Source organism: Jaculus jaculus, chromosome 19, assembly GCF_020740685.1.
Source record: "Jaculus jaculus isolate mJacJac1 chromosome 19, mJacJac1.mat.Y.cur, whole genome shotgun sequence".
In the NCBI taxonomy this organism is placed as follows: domain Eukaryota; kingdom Metazoa; phylum Chordata; class Mammalia; order Rodentia; family Dipodidae; genus Jaculus; species Jaculus jaculus.
In genome coordinates, this window is record NC_059120.1 from 21,719,697 (window position 1) to 21,738,886 (window position 19,190).

The window sequence follows — 19,190 nt, forward strand, 5'->3', positions numbered from 1 at the left end:
TTAAGAAAAATAATAAAGTAAAAAAAAAAAAAGCACCCCTTCTAAAAACAGGAAAAACTGCACATTGTGGCACATGCCTTTTTATTTGTTTTCTTGTTTCTTTGCTTTTTTTGGTTTTTTGAGGTAGTGTCTCACTCTAGTCCAGGCTGACCTGGAATTCACTATGGAGCTTCAGGGTGGCCTCGAACTCACAGCTGTCCTCCTACCTCTGCCTCCCAAGTGCTGGGATTAAAGGTATGCGCCACCACACCCGGCCTAGCACATGCCTTTTTAATTCTAACACTTGGGAGGCTGAAGTAGTAGGATCAGTGTGAATTGTAGGCCAGCCTGAGACTAGTTCCAGGTCAGCTTGGGCTTGAAAAAACAAGGGAAATATGGTATATCCGTTAGATAGATTGTGGCATTTTTAGTTCTTTTTTTTTTTTTTTTTTTTTTTTTTAGATAAAGCAAGAAAAAACAAAGTAAGATCTATGAGTACAAAGACATAAAGTTGTTGCTTACATGAAAAGTTAATGAGGTTTCACTGATGCCGTGTAATTTAAATCACTTAAAGAGTTTGGGGATTGAGTTCAATAGTAGAACACTCACTTAACAAGCATAGGACCCTGGGTTCTGTTCCTAGAGGTGCAGGGGTGTTATGGGGACGGGAGGGTGGGAGACAAAAAAGTAAAGCATTTAGGACAGATTCTATACATTGTCAGCTTTTAAAACCTGTTTATCCAGCCCTGGGTGTGGAGGTAACATGATTATAATCCAAGCTTTTAGGACTTCTTTTTCCTTGGTGTTTGAAATTCTCAAGTTGATGTATGTCTTTGACTGGGCCTGTATCACTTGTGCTAAGTACATGATTATCCTTTCACAGTGTGTCTTTTGGTGTAGTAAAATTTTCTTATATGTTTTAAAAAAAAATACTTACCTATATATTTATTTTAAAGTTTTAAAAAATATTTATTTGAGAAAGATATAGAGACAAAGAGGAGGGGGTAGAGAGAGAGAGGGTGTGCAAGGGCCTCTAGCCACTGCAAAAGAAACCCACCTTAACTGCTAAGCCATCTCTCCATCCCCTCAAAAGCTGTTCTTATGTTTTAGATGTCTGTGCTTGAGTCTGCTCAACAACAGGCAGCCAACATCCCAATCTTAGAAGAACAGATTATAAATTTGGAAGCAGAAGTTTCAGCTCAAGATAAAGTTTTGAGGTAAGTATACTATTTTTTTTTTTTTGGTTTTTCGAGGTAGGAATTTACTCTATCCCAGGCTGACCTAGGATTCACTATGGAGTCTCAGGATGGTCTCAAACTCACGGCACTCCTCCTACCTCTGCCTCCCAAGTGCTGGGATTAAAGGCGTGTGCCACCATGCCCGACTTGAGGTAAGTATACTTTTTATAGCTTAAATTTTTTATGTTTTAGAGGCAGCGTCTCCCTTTAGCTCAGGTTGACCTAGAATTCTCTCTGTAGCCCAGAACTCACAGCAACCTTCCTACGTAAGCCCTCTGTGCTGGGAATTATAGGCATGTGCCACCAAGCTTAGCTTAGGTTAAAATTTTTTCTTTCCTACTTCTGCTTGTTGTATTTTATTAAATCTTGTTTCTTACCCCCATCCCAGTAAATCTGTAGTGAACTAATAATACTTTATAACTTGCTAAATCTATTTGTAGCCAATTAAAATAACACTTCTTGGCTGTAGGTTACTAGGGACTGACAGTGAATACATATGTATTGTGGGGTTTATTTACATACTTGTATTAAGATGAATAAGTTCATCTCTTGCCCTATACCCTAATACAGACTCAGTACTCCAATGGAGTTTGGGGAATAAAGTACAAGAAATCAGGTACCTTGTCATTTCTTCTTTTCTGTATTGCATAAACTCTGTGGCATTGAGAAACTTACCTGACATCCCCTTTAACTCCTTTATTCGATATTGGAATGAAAACCTTATACGATTATTTGAGGCCCAAGGGTAATAATATATTCTATATATTCCCTGCCTGGCATGTAGGTATCTATTAACTTGACAATGAAGATAATGGAGATATTGCTTCACCTTGAATTATGATTTTGCTTATTCAAGGCCTAGTATTCTAATTTAATGGAATTTTCCCAGCACAATAAAGTTTCCTGGACTTCAAAAATTAAAGTAAAATAAAATACATGGAAAATATACTATTTGAGTTATGTAAGGTTCAGGAGTGATCAAGACCACAGAGACCACTCTGAGGCAAAAAGATGGAAGCTTTTATTTTTTTGGGGGGGTGGACAAGAGCTGCCAGGACTGACTCTCAAGAGTGGAGCAGTCGGTTTGGGATTACAGATAGTGGGCTATATAGAGCTGTTCAGTTGGGGGAAGGTGAAAAAGGGGGAAGTAAAAAGTTTATTTAGGGGAGATCTAAGATAACCAGGGTGTGACACCAGAACTGTAACCTGGAGACCTGAGAGATAGGGAGCAACATAAAGGGGCAGGGAACCTAGACCCGGTCATTGTTAGGCAAGGAAGGCATAATGGCTGGGTGGTTCCTTGAAGAATGTGGCTGAGTCACTCCCTGGTATCTGTCGCCATCCTGCTGTCTTTGGTGACTCCATTTTGGGAAACCCATCCTGATCTAACAAGTTACACTATTTGATTCTCACAGTTACGGATCTAGCAGTGTTAACATCACTTGGGAATATGGTAGCAATGCAACTTCTCAGGTCTTGTCTTATGTTTACTGAATCACAAACTGCAAGATGAGGCTCAGAAATAAGCATTTTAACAAGGTCTGCAGATGATTGTAATATACTAAAAGTATCTTTCAAGTCCATCAGTTTTATGATTTTTTTAAATACCTATACTATAAATTTATTCCTACATAATGTATATGTTTGGTAATTGTGAATTTGTTCATACACTGCCTTTGCTAATATGTGGGAAGGCTATTGATTATTTTGTTTCTCTTCTTTTAAAAAATATTTTATTTATTTATTTGAGAGAGAAAGAAAGAATGGGTGTGCCAGGGCCTCTTACTACTACTGTAGATGAACACCAGACACATGTGCCACCTTGTGCATCTGGCTTACATGGGTATTGGGAATCAAACCTGGATCCTTATGTTTTGCAGACAGGTGCCTTAATATCTATAGCAGACAGCTTCAGGCTCGCTGAGATGAACTTCCTTATCAGGCAGAGTTATGGAGGAAGGGATATTTATTGAAGCTTACAGATCCAGAGGGGGTACCCTAATGGCAGAAGAAGCTGGCCTTCTTTCACAGGACCAAACACAGAGAGAAAGAAGCACAAGCCCAGAAGCCAAAAGCCACACAGCACAGTACACTTCAGGAACTCCAGCTTGGCACACTTTGCATATCTTTAGATTGGAATCTTAAACCCACCACCACACCTTAAGATCCAGCCCAGTGACACCACCTCCAGCCAGGTGGCTGCAGATGCAAACTACAAACTAATAAAACACTGAGTATATGGGGGGGGGGTGGTCATCTATTCAACTACCACAACCTCTAAGCCTCATCTCCAGCCCTGGGAGCTTTGTTACCCAGAGTGACCCAAAACCCCTGGGCTCAAGTGATCCTCTTGTTAAGTAGCTGGGAATAAAGGCCATGCATAACGGGTGCCTGGCTTAATTTGATGTAGGTATTTTGTACCTGAACTAATTATTTTTATCTTTTAAAAATTTTTTTAAACTATTTTCTTTTTTTTTTTAATTTATTTATTTGAGAGCGACAGACACAGAGAGAAAGACAGATAGAGGGAGAGAGAGAGAATGGGCGCGCCAGGGCTTCCAGCCTCTGCAAACGAACTCCAGACGCATGCGCCCCTTGTGCATCTGGCTAACATGGGACCTGGGGAACCGAGCCTTGAACCGGGGTCCTTAGGCTTCACAGGCAAGCGCTTAACCGCTAAGCCATCTCTCCAGCCCTAAACTATTTTCTTTATTTGTAATGAGGGAGAGAATGGGCATGCCAGGGCCTCTAGCCACTGCAAATGAACTTCAAATGCATTCATCACTTCATGCATCTGGCTTTACATGGGTACTAGGGAATCAAAACAGGGTTTTTAGGTTTTGCAGGCAAGCACCTTAACTGCTGAACTATCTCTCCAGCTCTGGACTATTTCTTGTATGTACTCTTATTATAATAATTTTTCACCTTGTCATCAGTTTATCAGGCAGCTTATGATATCTGCAAATAAATAAAATTGGTCTATCTCAGAATTTATACTTCTTACTACTTTTCTATTTTTATTTTTTATATTGGGTTGGCTATCAGAAATATCTTCGAATGTGGGGGTAATAACAGTTGTCCTTGTTTTCTTAAGTATACTTCTAATATGTGAATAAAAAGTATGTTTGTGGGGCTGGGGAAATGGCTTAGCGGTTAAGGTGTTTGCCTGCAAAGCCTAAGGACCCTGGTTTGATTCCCCAGGACCCACATAAGCCAGATGCACAAGGGAGCACATGTGTCTGGAGTTCGTTTGCAATGGCTGGAGGCCCTGACACGCCTATTCTCTTTCTCTGTGCCTCTTCCTCAGTCTCTCAAATAAATAAATAAAATATTAAGAAAACGTATGTTTGTGTTTTTATTTTGAGACAAGGTCTCATACAGTCCAGGCTGCCTCAAACACCCTATGTTGCTGAAGTTGTCCATGAACTCCTGATCCTTTTGCCTCCACCTCTTGAGTGCTGAGAAATACCAACACACATCACCATGCCCAGCACTTGATGAAATATGATGTGAGCTTTTACTTTGGTTGTATTTATCATTTGATAGCAGTATTTTATTCCTTGTAAAAGGTCTTAGTTGGTAAGTTAGGAATATGCCTTTCCCCTTTTATACGTATTTGTTTCTCCTTTTAAAGTTTCAGATTTCTTTTTTTCATTTTTTTAAATTAATTTATTTGAGGGGGAGGGTGGGCGTGCCAGGGCCTCTAGCCACTGCAAATGAACTCCAGATGCATGCGTCACCTTGTGCATCTGACTTATGTGGGTCCTGGGGAGTTGAACTGAGGTCCTTTGGCTTTGCAGGCAAACACCTTAACTGCTAAGCCATCTCTCCAGCCCCAGGTATTTGTTTCTCTTAGCACACTAACTTAAAGTAATAGAATTTCTAGTGTTGCATTATTCTTGTATATCTGTAGTAATCACTTACATAGTCCTTAAATTTTTCTCTTTTTGTAGAGAGGCAGAAAATAAATTAGAGCAGAGCCAGAAAATGGTGATTGAAAAGGAACAAAGTTTGCAAGAGGCCAAGGAGGAATGTATAAAATTGAAGGTGGACTTACTTGAACAAAGCAAACAAGGAAAAAGGTATGTGGGATTTGTTTGTTGGCTTCTTTGTTCTGTGGCGTTGGGAACTTAGGGCCTTGTACGTGCTTTGCAACTGCTGTACCACTGAGCCACATCCCCAGCCCAGGTGGGTTTTTTAAAATTTATTTATTTAGTTATTTATAAGCAGAGAGAGATATAGAAAACAGAGTCAGAGGATAGGTGTGTCAGGGCCTCTAGCCACTGCAAACAAACTTCAGATGCATGCGCCACTTTGTGTATCTGCCTTTATGTGGGTACTAGGGAATTTAACCTGGGTGTTTGGCTTTGCAGGCAAGTGTCTTAACTGTTGAGCAATCACTCCAGCCCCAAGGTGTATGTTTTTAAAGAAAACTCCTTTTTTTGTTTTCATTTTTGTTTTTGTTTTTTGTTTTGTAGGCAAGGTGTTGCCATTTAGTATTTGTTGGCGTCATGCTTACTATAAAATCTGTTCTCAAATTTTCTGCAATCCTCCTGCCTTAGCTTCTTATAGGCATAATCGGCATATGTATTGCCTGGCTCTTTCAAGTGAAGACATCTGAGAGATTTAGCAATAGAATAAATTACTCTGCCTTTTCCATTTTTTTCATTTAAGATTTTCATGTGTGGATTTTGTTATTGGTATTCTGGAGTGATATTAATTTTTTTGTAAGGACTTTTTTTTTTTTTTTCCCCGAGGTAGGTTCTTACTCTAGGCCAGGGTGACCAGGAATTCACTTTGTAGCCTCCTGAGTGCTGGGATTAAAGGCATGCACTACCACTACTGGCCCCTCCCCTAACTGCATGTAGACATTTTCTGTTCATTTTATGTATTCTGTTCTTCTTCTTACATATCTACTATCCCTTTCCTTAAGCCCCCTTCTTACCTCCCTTTTTTCTCATGTCCCCCTTACTAGCTTCCTGGCTTCTACTACTGACTCCTACTCCAGCTTGCTTACAAATCTAAAAACTTGAAGCTTGAATCCACAAATGAGAGAGAACATGTGGCATTTGACTTTCTTTTTATTTTTTGTTAAATCTCAACTACTCCTTTGAAAAATATTTATTTGAGAAAGATAGAGGCAGATAGAGAATGGGTGCACCAGGGCTTCTAGTCACTGCAAATGAACTCCAGACACATTTACCACCTTGTGCATCTGGCTTATGTGGGTACTGGGGAATCAAACTTGGGTCCTTAGGCTTTGCATGCAAGCACCTTGACTGCTAAGCCACTTATCCAGCCCCTCCTTAAAAAAATTTTATTTTGAGACAAACCCTACAGATTTGCCTTTTTTGTTGTTGTTGTTTTTCTTTTTTTTTTTTTTTAATTTATTTATTTAAGAGAGACAGACAGAAAGAGGCAGAGAGAGAGAGAGAGAATGGGCAAACCAGGGCCTCCAGCCACTGCAGACAAACTCCAGATGTGTGCGCCCCCTTGTGCATCTGGCTAACGTGGGTCCTGGGGAATAGAGCCTCAAACTAGGGTCCTTCGGCTTCACAGGCAAGCACTTAAACGCTAAGCCATCTCTCCAGCCCTTCTTGTTGTTTTGCAAGGTAGGGTCTCAACTCTGGCCCAGGCTGACATGGAATTAACTATGTAGTCTCAGGGTGGCCTCAAACTCACAGTGATCCTCCTACCTCTGCCTCCCAAGTGTTGGGATTAAAGGCAAGCGTCACCATGCCCAGTGTTTGCCTTTTTTTTTTAAATTTTTAAGTTAATTGAGAGTGACAGAGAAAGAGGCAAATAAAGAGAATGGGCATGCCAGGTGCCTCCAGCCACTGCAAACGAACTCCAGATGCGTGTACCCCTTTGTGCATCTGGCTAATGTGGGTCCTGGGAAATTGAGCCTTGAACTGAGGTCTTCACAGGTAAGTGCTTAACCGCTAAGCCATCTCTCCAGCCCTGGCCTTTTTTTTTAATGTGTGAGAGAAAGAGAAAGAATTGGCCTGCTAATACAGTTGAACTCTAGACATGTATGCCCCCTTGTGTGCTTGTGTCCCTGTGTATCTGGCTTACTTGGAACCTAGAGAGTCGAACATGGGGCCTTAGGCTTCATAGGCAAGTGCCTTAACTGCTAAACCATCTCTCCAGCCCTGCTTCTTTAAAAAAAAATATTTATTTGAGAGAGTGAGAGAGAATGGGGACGCCAGGGCCATGCATCACCTTGTGCATCTGGCTTTATGTGGGTACTGGGGAATCAAACTTGAGTCCTTTGGCTTTTCCAGCAAAGCAATCTCTCCAGCCTGCATTTGACTTTCTTATCCTGGTTTATCTCATTTAGTATAGTTTTTTCCTGATTCATCCATTTTCCAGCAAGTTTTATAATTGTATGTTTCTTTATAGCTGGATAAAATTCCATTGCATATATCTTCATTCTCTGTTTATCAGTTGATGGGCATCTAGGGTGATTCCATTTCCTAGCTATTGTGAATAGTGCAGCAACATGAGTGGGCCAGTGTAGAGTCCTTAGGGTATATGCGCAAGGGTAGTATAGTTGGGTTGTAGGTTAGGAAATACAGAATCCTTGACAAACTTTGTGTGCCATCCTTGCTCAGGGGCCATGCTACCATCCCAGTGTTGTTCCATTTTTCATGTATATCTTGCTGAAATGAGCATTTTGGTAAATCTTACTCTTCATTTTCCAGTTAAGCCTAATGTTCTTTTTTATTACAAGAAAGTCTGCGTCTTTCTAGTATCCCTTATAATTAAATAAAGATAATAAAGTTTATTTTGAAACTTAATTGTTCAAGTACAGAGCATCCCTTACTTTTATTTGTTGTTTCTGCTTAGAGCTGAGAGACAAAGGAATGAAGCACTGTGTAATGCTGAAGAGCTGAGTAAAGCCTTCCAACAATATAAAGAAAAAGTGGCTGAAAAATTGGAAAAGGTAAGATGCATTTATACCAATTCAGTATCTTGTATTACTGTGCATATTCTAAATATGAAGGTAGGTATAAGTAGAATGTGTTTTATCTATGGCTGAAGGATGTTATTCGTTATAAAAACTAATAAAACTGGGAAATGCTTGCAGTGCTAGGATATCTCAAAGATGGTCATATATCCTCGAATAGTGTTAAGTGGAGAAAAGATCAGATACATCTTCTAGGATGCACACTCATACCTGAAAAAGGTGGCACATGGAGTTGGGAAATGGTTCAGCCATTAAAGGTGCTTGTTTGCAAAGCCTGCTGGCCTCAGTTTAATTCCCCAGTACCCACATAGAACCAGATGCACAAAATAGTGCATGGAACTGGAGCTTGTTATTATTGCAGTGGGAAAGGTTCTGGTATTCATTCCGTCTTCCTCCCTTCCTTTCTATATCTCTTTTCTTTTTCTCACTCATAAATAAATTATATGTGTGTGTGTGTGTGTGTGTGTGTGTGTGTGTGTGTGTGTGTATGTACATATTATATATGTATGGTGAGACAAAATTTTTTTTTGTTTTGTCTTGTTTTTTTTTAATTTAATTTTTATTAACATTTTCCATGATTATAAAAAAAAATTTTAAATATATTTTTTATTCGCACATGCATGTGTGTGTATTGACATGGTCATGCCAGGGTTTCTTTTTCTAAAATTTTAATTAATTTACTTATTTACTTATTTAAGAGAAACAGAAAGGCACAGAGAGAGAATGAGAATGGACATGCCAGGACCTCCAGCTATTGCAAATGAACTTCAGACATATGTGCCACCTTGCGCATCTGGCTAACATGGGTCCTGGGGAATTGAACCTAGGTCCTTTGGCTTTGCAGACAAATGTGTCAATTGCTCCTACCCCCAGGGTCTCTTGATGCAGCAAACACTAGATTTGTGTGTGTGTGTGTGTGTGTGTGTGTGTGTGTGTGTGTGCGCGCCACTTACTGCTTCTGGCTTTTCATAGGTCCATAGGAATTGAACCTCGGCCCAGCTGCCTTTGCAATTAAGTGCCTTTAGCCACTGAGCTTTTTCCTCAGCTCCTAGACTAGTTGTTTTTGAAATACATTGACAAGTGATCAAAGTTAAGGAATTAGGAAAGCATAAGAAAAGCTGAGGTGATTGAAAATTTAAAAAAAGAATGCAAGGGGCTGGAGAGATGGCTTAGTGGTTAGGCACTTGCTTTTGAAGCCTAAGGACCCCAGTTCCAGGTTCAATTCCACGTAAGCCAGATGAACAAGGTGGCACATGCATCTGGAGTTTGCAGTGGCTAGAGGCCCTGGTGCACCCATTCTCTACCTATATGCCTCTTTCTTTCTCTGTCACTCTCAAATAAAAAATAAAAAATAAAAAAATTTAAAAAAAGAATGTAGTTGTCAATACTGGGTGTTGCAAATTTGTCAAGAATGAGACAAAGCCATACAGAACACACAACCTGTCTCTTCTTATTTACTTGAGAGAGAGAATGGGATCACTAGGGCCTCTTGTATCTGCAAATAGAGCAGCTCCAGGTTCAGTGAAAGACTCCCTATCAAGGACACAGTGCAGAATGTAGAGATGGTGAGGAAGGTACCTCATATTCTCCTCTGGCCTCACTCAGCATGAGTGCATTTAGGACACGTGCATATGTGCTCATGCATGTATACATCCCATATGCATGCCAAAAATTTATATATGAAAATGTATACTTCCTGGAATTGCCAATTTTAACTGTGCTCAGCAAAGCACGTTTAATTGTGTTGATACAACAAAGGATAACACTAGAAGTGAAATAATCTAACCTGGGTTTTTGACTTTTATCTGCTTTACATTTGGGGACCTTATTTCAGTAGGAGTATTTTTGTGACTAAAATTTCAAAATTTTGGAACATTTGCACTGAAGCTAGCCTTTGATAAGTTAGGTGCAGAATCTTTATTTGAGTTGTTGCCTTTCACATTTGGTCAGAGCACTTTTGCTTTCTGCTGACAATGTTAGGAGTAGTTGTGTTTGGTCAGCTGGCTGGCCATGGAGCCCCAGTGATTCTCCTGTCTCTGCTCCCCACAGGACTTGAGTTACAGGTGTGTGTGTTGCTATGCCCTGCTGTTTATTGGATATTGGGAAATCCAACTCAGTGTGAATCAGGCCACCTCAGGTCCTCATGCATGCACAAAAAGTGTTCTTGCCCACTGAACCATCTCCCCAGGCCCTGCTTCAGGCTCTTAAAGGATTTCTGGATTAGTAGTAACATTTTCCTAATTTTTTTTTGTTTGTTTTTGTTTTTCTTTTCTAAGGTAGGGTCTCACTCTAGCTCAGGCTGACCTGGAATTCACTATGTAGACTCAGGGTGGCCTTGAACTCTCAGCGATCCTCCTACCTCTGCCTCCCGAGTGCTGGGATTAAAGGCGTACGCCACCACGCCCGGCTTACTTTCCTAATTTTTAAAAATATTTTATTTATTTATTTATTTGTGAGAAAGAGAGGGAGAGAGAATAAGTGCACTAGGGCCTCTAGGCACTGCAAATGAACTTCAGACACATGTGCCACCTTATGCATCTGGCTTTATGTGAGTACTATGGAAATGAACTTGGCTCCTTAGGCTTTGTAGGCAAGTCCCTTAACTGTTGAGCCATCTCCCTAGCCCTTTCCTTCCTGTTTTTTGTAACCACCTAGGAAGTTCACATTTTTCTTTTTTCACTTCAAGACTGAGGATATAAGTGCATGAAATACTTAGTCTTGTCCTGCTTATTTCTGAAAGCACTACTTACATTTTTAGTTTGAAGCAGCATCAAACTTTCGGTTACATTAGTATGTCCACCTAATCCAGTTTGTTGCCTTAGGTTCAAGCTGAAGAAGAAATACTAGAGAAAAATCTTAACACCTGTGAAAAAGAAAATAGAAGGCTACAAGAAAAGTGTAGTCTTTACAAAAGTGAACTTGATATTCTGAAAGAGAAATTAAGGTATAGTATTGTAGAAGAAAGGGCTTTGTGTGTGTGTGTTTGTCTGTCTGAAAATGGAAAGAAAGTGAGACATAAAAACACAAGATTTTGTACATTGTAAAGATGGACTTACGTAATGTAGACTAAGACTCAGGACAAACTTTTTCTTTAAATACAATAAAGTGTGTTAATTCTAACATTTATAAGTATAGAATAATTCTGATGAACATATTTTCTTTGCATATAGAGAGTATCACAGACATTGTATCCTTGGAATATGGCCATATTAGTTAATAAACTTGATTACATAAAAAAATTGGTTATCACTAGTCCAGTCTTGTTTTGTTTTTTTGTAAGTGAAGAAACAGAGGCCAAAGACCAACCATTATATGTCCAATGTCAGAAAAGTAGATCAAAGATGAGAACTGGGTCTTCTGATACAGATGCTAGTATTAAACCTATTTTTGTCACCTCAAACTGACATGTTAAGTGCAGAGAAATCAAAAACATTGCTTTGTCTAATTTAACACATTTTCCTGAAGGTAGTACATTTAGTATTTTTGTCTTGGTAGATTTTTTGAATATATGGCAAAATTATTTCCTAGAATTTAATGCTATCAATAGCAATACATACTTTAAGAAATAAAATACTGCTGATTGCACTCTGATACAATACTTAATCACTTAAATTTTCACCTTATACTTTAACCACTTTTTAATTTATTTTTTAAATTATTTATTAGAGAGAGAGAATGGGAGGGCCAGGGCCTCTAGCCACTGCAAATGAACTCCTTGTGGCACATGCCACCTTGTACATCTGGCTTACCTTACACTTAGGTGTTCTGAATGCTAGTTCCCCAGCTGATGGCAATTTGGAAATTAAATCCTCCTTGAGGCAGTGTATTGTTGGGGGCGGGCTTATGGGTGTTATAGCCAGCTTCTTCTTGCCAGTGTTGGGCACACACTCCTGTTGCTGTTGTCCATCTGATGTTAGCCAGGAGGTCATGTGCACCTTCTGCTCATGCCATCGTTTTCCCCTGCCATCATGGAGCTTCCTCTTGAGTCTGTAAGCCAAAATAAACCTTTTTTTCCCCACAAGCTGCTCTTGGTCAGGTGTTTTCTGCTAGCAGTGTGAAGCTGACTACAACACATGGGTACTGGGGAATCACCTGTATCCTTAGGCATGGCAGGCAAGACTTTTAACCACTAAGCCATCTCTCCAGCCCTTGACCAGTTTTTTCTTTTTTCATTTTTTTTAAAGGTATGAGTCTCGTTCTAGCCCATGCTGGCCTTGAATTTATGGTTATCCTTCTACCTCTGCCTCCCAAGAGCTGGGATTAAAGGCTTGCACTACCACACTCACCTGTCTTATACTTAATAAAATACTTTCTAGGCTGGGAGATTACTTAGGGGTTAAAGGCACATGCTTGCAAAGACTCCTGGCCCAGTTTTGGTTCCCCAGTACCCACATAAAGCCAGATGCACAATGTTGCGTATGTCTGGAGGTCTTGACAGCCACAAGAGGCCCTGAATCATCCATAGTATCTCTCTTCCTCTCTCAAGTAAACAAACATTTAAAAAAAATTTAAGGAATTTTTCTACTTTATTTTACTCCCACTCACCTGGTGTTGGGGTCAAATTCAGAGCCTAGTAGCTGTTATTCAAGTATTCTACCACCAAGCTATCCTGCAAGTCCAGTTATTAGATACTCTTTTCCATTTGTTATTTATTTATTTATTCAGATTTTTTGAAGTAGGGTCTCATTCTAGCCCAGGCTGACCTGGAATTCACTATGTGGTCTCAGGATGAATTTGAACTCACTGCTAACGTCCAACTTGGCCTCCCAAGTGCTGGGATTAAAGACGCCTCTGTTTGTTGTTGAGACAGGGTCATACCATATAGTCCAGGCTTAAACTTGGCAGTTCTCCTGCCTCTTGTTTCCCAAGTGCTGACATTATAAGTATGTTCCTTCATGCTTAGCCTAATTAAACATTTCTTTTTATCTTACTGTTTTATTGACAGTTTTCATATATGTACATAATATATTTTGATCATAATCCTCTCCCATTACTTTCTTTTGTTCCTTCCCCACCTTCTTTCCACTGAATTCCTTGGTGCCAACTAGTCCCTCTTCTACTTTGATTCTTTTTTTTAAATTTTTTTCTATTTTTATTTATTTATTTATTTATTTATTTATTTATTTATTTGAGAGAGAAAGAGAGCCAGAGAGGGTTAGATTTTTTTTCTTAATTTATTTGAGAGATAGAAAGAGGCAGAGAGGCTTATGAGGGTCCTGGGGAATTGAACCTGGGTCCTTTGCCTTTGCAGGCAAGCACCTTAACTGCTAAGCCATCTCTCCAGCCCTCTCTTTTAAAAATATTTTATGGAAGTTGTTAATAAAAATTTGAAAAAAAATATTTATTTGAGAGAGCAAAAGAGGAAGGAAGAGAAAGATAAAGAGAGAATGGGTGCGACAGGGCCTCCAGTCACTGAAAATGAACTGCAGATGTGTGTACCACCTTGTACATCTGGCTTTACGTAGGTATTGAGGAACTGAACATGGGTCCTTTGGCTTTTCAGGCAAGCATCTTAATTGCTAAGCCATTTTTCGAGCCCATTTGATTTTTTTTACCCCTCCATCATACATGATGGGGCCCAGTATTTGGGCAGGTAATGACAGTTGCTGTGAGGTCGTGAATGCAGCCACCACCTTGTGTCTAGAAGATAATATTCCAACATATGTCTCACCATCCTTTTATATACTTTCTATCACTGGTTCCACAGTGTGCCCTGAGTCTTGATGGGTGTAACAGAGATTTCTCATTTAGTGTTGACCACTCAACTATAACTTCTTCCTTGATGAGTTTGCCCAGTTAGACATTTCTTAAATGGCATGGTACTTTTGTATGAAAAGAGAAATAAATTGGCTAGTATATTCCTAAAACTTCATATTAAGTGAGGTCCTTCTAAAGTGTCCATGGTATCTTTCTACATAGTATCTTCCTCTGTGCCGTCAAGAATGTGGCTGACACAGTATTTCTTAGAAGGGATTTTTTTAAAAATTTACTTTTTTGAGAGAGAGAGAAAGAGAGGCAAAGAGAGAAAGAGTGGGGACAGAGGGAGAGAGAGAATGGGTACTCCAGGGCCTTCAGCTGCTGCACATTCACTCCAGACACTTGTGCTACCTTGTGCTTACATGTGTCCTCAGAATTGAACTGGGGTCCTGTGGCTTTGCAGGCAAGTGCCTTAAGCACTAAGCCATCTTTCCAACTGTATTTTTATTTATATTTTTAAAGATTTATTTTATTTTCTTATTAGAGACACAGAGAGAGAGAGAACGTGAGTGCCTCTAGTCACTGCAAATGAATTCCATATGCATGTGCCAACACGTGCATCTGGCTTATGTGGGACCTGGAGAATCGAACCTGGGTCCTTAGGTTTTACAGACATGCACCTTAACTACTAAGCTGTCTCTTCAGCCCCTATTTTTATTATTTTTTTAGATATTCATTTATCTATTTATTTAATTGAGAGAAATAAAATAGGCATGCCAGGGCCTCCTGCCACAGCAAACAAACTCTAGACACATGCACTACTTTGTGCATCTGGCTCTACATGGTAAGTGGGGAATTGAACCTGGGGCATGAGGATATGCTAACAAGCACCTTCAACCACTGAACCATCTTTCTAGCCCATGTCATTCATTTCTCTCTCTCTCTCTCTCTCTTTTTTTTTTTTTTTTTTTTTGATTTTTTGAGATAGGGTCTCACTCTGGTCCAGGCTGACCTGGAATTAACTCTGTCATCTCAGGGTGGCCTTGAACTCATGGCAATCTTCCTACCTCTGCCTCCCGAGTGCTGCGATTAAAGGCGTGCACCACCACACTAGCTTCTTTATTTATTCTTTTTTTATTATTTAACAACTTCCATGATTATAAAAGATACCCCATGCAGGCTGGAGAGATGGCTTAGCAGTTAAGCACTTGCCTGTGAAGCCTAAGGACTCCTGTTCGAGGCTTGGCTCCCCAGGACCCACGTTAGCCAGATGCACAAGGGGGCGCACGCGTCTGGAGTTTGCAGTGGCTGGAGGCCCTGGCGTGCCTATTCTCTCCCTCTCGCTTCCTCCTCCTCTCTCAAATAAATAAATAAAAATAAAATATTTTTTAAAATATTCCATGGTAATACCCTCCTTCCCCCCCCCTTACCCCTTTGAAACTCCATTTTCCATCATACCCCCTCCCCTCAATCAGTGTCTCTTTTACTTTTGATGTCATGATCTTTTCCTCCTCTTATGCAGGTAGTGTCAGGCTCTGTGAGGCCATGAATATCCAGGCCATTTTGTGTCTGGGGGAAGCACATTGTGAGGAGTCCTACCCTTCCTTTGGCTCTTACATTCTTCCCGCCACCTCTTCCACAATAGACCCTGAGCCTTGGAAGGTGTGATAGAGATATGGCAGTACTGAGCATTCCCGTCACTTCTTTCCAGCACCATGATGCCTTCTGAGTCATCCCAAGGTCACTGCCATCTGAAAAGAGAAGATTCTCTACCAAAAGTGAGAGTAGCATTAATATAAGGGTGTGAACATTAACAGAAGTGCTTACTGAGCAGGTTGATAAGCATAGTATATACATTTAGCCAGACAACAGCAGACATTATACCCCTAGGCTCATGACTACCCCTGTTTTAAGTTTTCAGTATCAGGGTTGTATTTCTTCCCATGGAGCAGGCCTCCAGTCCAATTAGAGGGCAGTTGGTTTCCCCCATAACAGACGTGCCCCTATTGCACCCGTTGGCTCATTTGGCCTGGCTGGCCAAATACAAGGCTTGCAGTGTCCACTGTTGAGTACTGGTGGTTTCTCTTTCTCCCAGTGCAGAATGGCTTCTCCCAGCTTTCTGTCAGCTGGTCTACATGGAGGAGGTTATCAGCTCAGGTCCAACGAGATTTCTCAGTGGCCTTGCAGCCCAAGTATATGGAGTCTTCAGCAATACCTATTTTTATTTTGATTTAATTATTTGCAAACAGAGAGAAAGAAGAGAGAATAGGTGTGCCAGGGCTTCCAGCCACTGCAAAAAAACTCCAAGTTCTTGCACCATTTTGTGCATCTGATTTTACATGGGTGCTAAGGAATCAGACTCAGGTTGTTAGGCTTTTCAGGCAAGTGTTTTAACTGCTAAGCCATCTCTCCAACCGTTAAAAGGAGTTTTTATTGTTTATAAGAACTAGAAGTCACTGATGTTATGAGCTCTTAAATTGACTTGCAACTATGTTATACAAGTTTACTTTTGACAGGAATCTTACTACACACACACACACACACACACACACGTATGAATTTCTTTTCTTTTGCTGTGAACAAATACCCTGGCAAAAGCAATTTCTGAACAGAAGGGTTTATTTGGCTTACTATTCACAATTAATAGTCCATCATGATGGGGAAGGCATCATGGCAGAAGTTTGAGGCATCTAAGACACATTCAGTCCATATCCATAGTTAGGAAGCAAAGAATGATCAGTGCTGATATTCAGTTTGCTTTTGTTTTCCTTTTTTTGTTTTGTTTTGTTTTCCTTTTTTTTTTGAGATAGGATCTCACTCAGTAGCCCAGGCTGTCCTGAACTTGTTACGTAAACCAGGAGTCATATAGCTTATGGCTATGGCTATCTGCCTGTCTCAGCCTCCTAAGCACTGAGATCACAGGTCTGAGCTACCAAACTTGGTTGCTTTCTCTTTATTCAGTCCTAAGTCCTGTTACCTCATTTAGTCTAATCTAGAAAATCCTTCTCAGGTATTCACAGATACTTGTTTCCATGATAATTCTAAATCTTTTCAAGTGGTTAACCGGAGATTAACTTCACATACACACACACCCCTGACTTACCACCTAAGTCTTCCCCATAACCATTTGTGTCAGTGAGTTTAAAGTGCTTACTTGTGGGCTGGAGAGATGGCTTAGTGGTTAAGGCATTTGCCTGCAACGTCAAAGGACTTAGATTCAATTCCCCAGAGTCCACACAAGCCAGATGCCAAGGTGGTGCATGTGTTTGGAATTTGTTTGCAATGCTGGAAGCCCTGGTATGCCCATTCTCTCTCTCTACTTCTTTCTCCTTCTCTCTCAAATAAATAAAAATGAAATTGTTAAATTACATTGTTTAAATTAAAGTGCTTAAGGTTTTTTTTTTTTTTTTTGAGGTAGGGTCTCACTGTATCCCACGCTGACCTGGAATTCACTTGTAGTCTCAGGGTGGCCTTGAACTCACAGTGATCCTCCTACCTCTGCCTCCCAAGTGCTGGGATTAAAGGCATGCGCCACCACGCCTGGCTAAAGTGCTTAAGTTTTATATCTAGTTTTCCTTTCCATTTGCTTATACCCGTTTTCCTGGTAATGAAACTACATTGCAGCTCTGAATAGCTTATAATTCTGAAAGGAACACTTGATTTATCTCAGTTGCAGACATGTTAAAAATATGGGAAAATGAACTAGTAAAATACTGTAATAATTCAGCAACTTACTGTGTAGCCTAGGCAGACTTTGAACCCGTGGCAGGTCTTTTACCTTGGTCTCCTGAGTGCTGGTATTACAAACATAATTAATAGTTCCTGGCCCATTATCCTTATTTCCCTGGGATGAATGCCATCTGATCATGATAAATAATCATTTCAATGTACTCTTTACCCCCCTCCCAAGGTAGGGTCTCACTCTAGCCCAGGCTGACCTGGAATTCACTCTGTAGTCTCAGAGTGGCCTCAAACTCACTTCAATTATGCTACTACCTCTGCCTTTGAAGTGCTGGGATTAAAATCATGTGCCACTGTGGTAGTTTGATTCAGGTGCCCCCCATAAACTTAGGTGTTCTGAATGCTAGGTTCCCAGCTGATGGAGATTTGGGAATTAACGCCTCCTGGAGGGAGTGTATTGTTGGGGGCCGGCTTATGGGTATTAAAGCCAGTTTCCCTTGCCAGTGTTTGGCACACCCTCCTGTTGCTGTGGTCCATCTTATGTTGGCCAGAGGGTGATGTCCACCCTCTGCTCATGCCATCGTTTTCCCCTGCCATCGTGGAGCTTCCCCTCGAGCCTGTAAGCCAAAATAAATCTCTTTTTCCCAAAAGCTGCTCTTGGTTGGGTGATTTCTAACAGCAATGCGAACCGGACTGCAACAGCCACCATGTCCCGCTCTTCAATGCACTCTTTTTTTTTTTTTTTCTTTAAAAAAAAAAAAGAAATTATGTTATTTATTGAGAGGGAAAGAAGCAGATAGATAGAGAATGGGTGTGCCAGGGTCTTACTTAAGCTGCTGTAAATGAACTCCAGATGCATGCACCACTTTGTGCATTTGGCTTGCATGAGTCCTGGGGAATCAAACCTGGTTTCTTTGGCTTTGCAGCCAAACACCTTAACCGCTAAGCCATCTCTCCAGCCCAATGTACTCTTGTTTTTTAAAAAAATATTTTTGCCGAGTGTGGTTGTGCACACCTTTAATCCCAGCACTTGGAAAGCAGAGGTAGGAGGATCACCGTGAGTTTGAGGCTACCATGAGACTACATAGTGAATTTCAGGTCAGCCTGGGCTACAGTGAAACCCTATACTTGAAAAACAAACAAACAAACAAAATGATAATTTTTTAAATGTATTTGAGACAGAGAGAAAGACCGAGAGAGTGAGCATGGGCCCACCAGGGCCTTCTACTGCAGATGAACTCCAGACACTTGTTTCTTTATATGTCTGACTTTACGTGAGTACTGGAGAATTGAACCTAAGACAATCAGGCTTTGTAAACAAGTGCCTTTAGCAGCTGAGCCATCTCTCCAGCCCCTTTTTGATGTACTCTTGTGCTCAATTTTCTTGCATTTTGTTAAACAGCCTTTTTGTTTGTTTGTTTTGTGGTATGGTCTCACTCTAGCCAAAGCTGACCTGGAACTCAGTGTGTACTTCTAGGCTGGCCTCAGTCTCACAGCAATCTACCCACCTCAGCTTCCTGAGGCGGGATTAATGGCATGTGCCACCACATCTGGCCAGGAGTTTTTAATTACTTTAAAAAGTTATACTTCAAGCCAGGCATGGTGGCACACACCTTTAATCCAAA

At 40.5% G+C, this 19,190-nt stretch overlaps 1 protein-coding gene and 1 non-coding gene across 4 annotated transcripts in view; one reads left to right on the plus strand and one right to left on the minus strand.

Moving 5' to 3' along the window:
- Ccdc18 (coiled-coil domain containing 18) overlaps positions 1-19,190 on the plus strand; it is a 110,645-nt gene that overhangs the window by 7,256 nt on the left and 84,199 nt on the right. For all 3 annotated transcript variants that reach the window (XM_045138793.1, XM_045138794.1, XM_045138795.1), the window contains 4 exons: positions 1,090-1,196; positions 5,171-5,299; positions 8,067-8,163; positions 11,010-11,131. In XM_045138793.1, coding sequence (XP_044994728.1) covers positions 1,090-1,196; positions 5,171-5,299; positions 8,067-8,163; positions 11,010-11,131 — 455 coding nt within the window. The remainder of the gene's footprint in view (positions 1-1,089; positions 1,197-5,170; positions 5,300-8,066; positions 8,164-11,009; positions 11,132-19,190) is intronic.
- Positions 7,786-7,889, minus strand: LOC123456132. Its single transcript, XR_006634350.1, has one exon. It is a non-coding gene; the product is annotated as a U6 spliceosomal RNA (small nuclear RNA).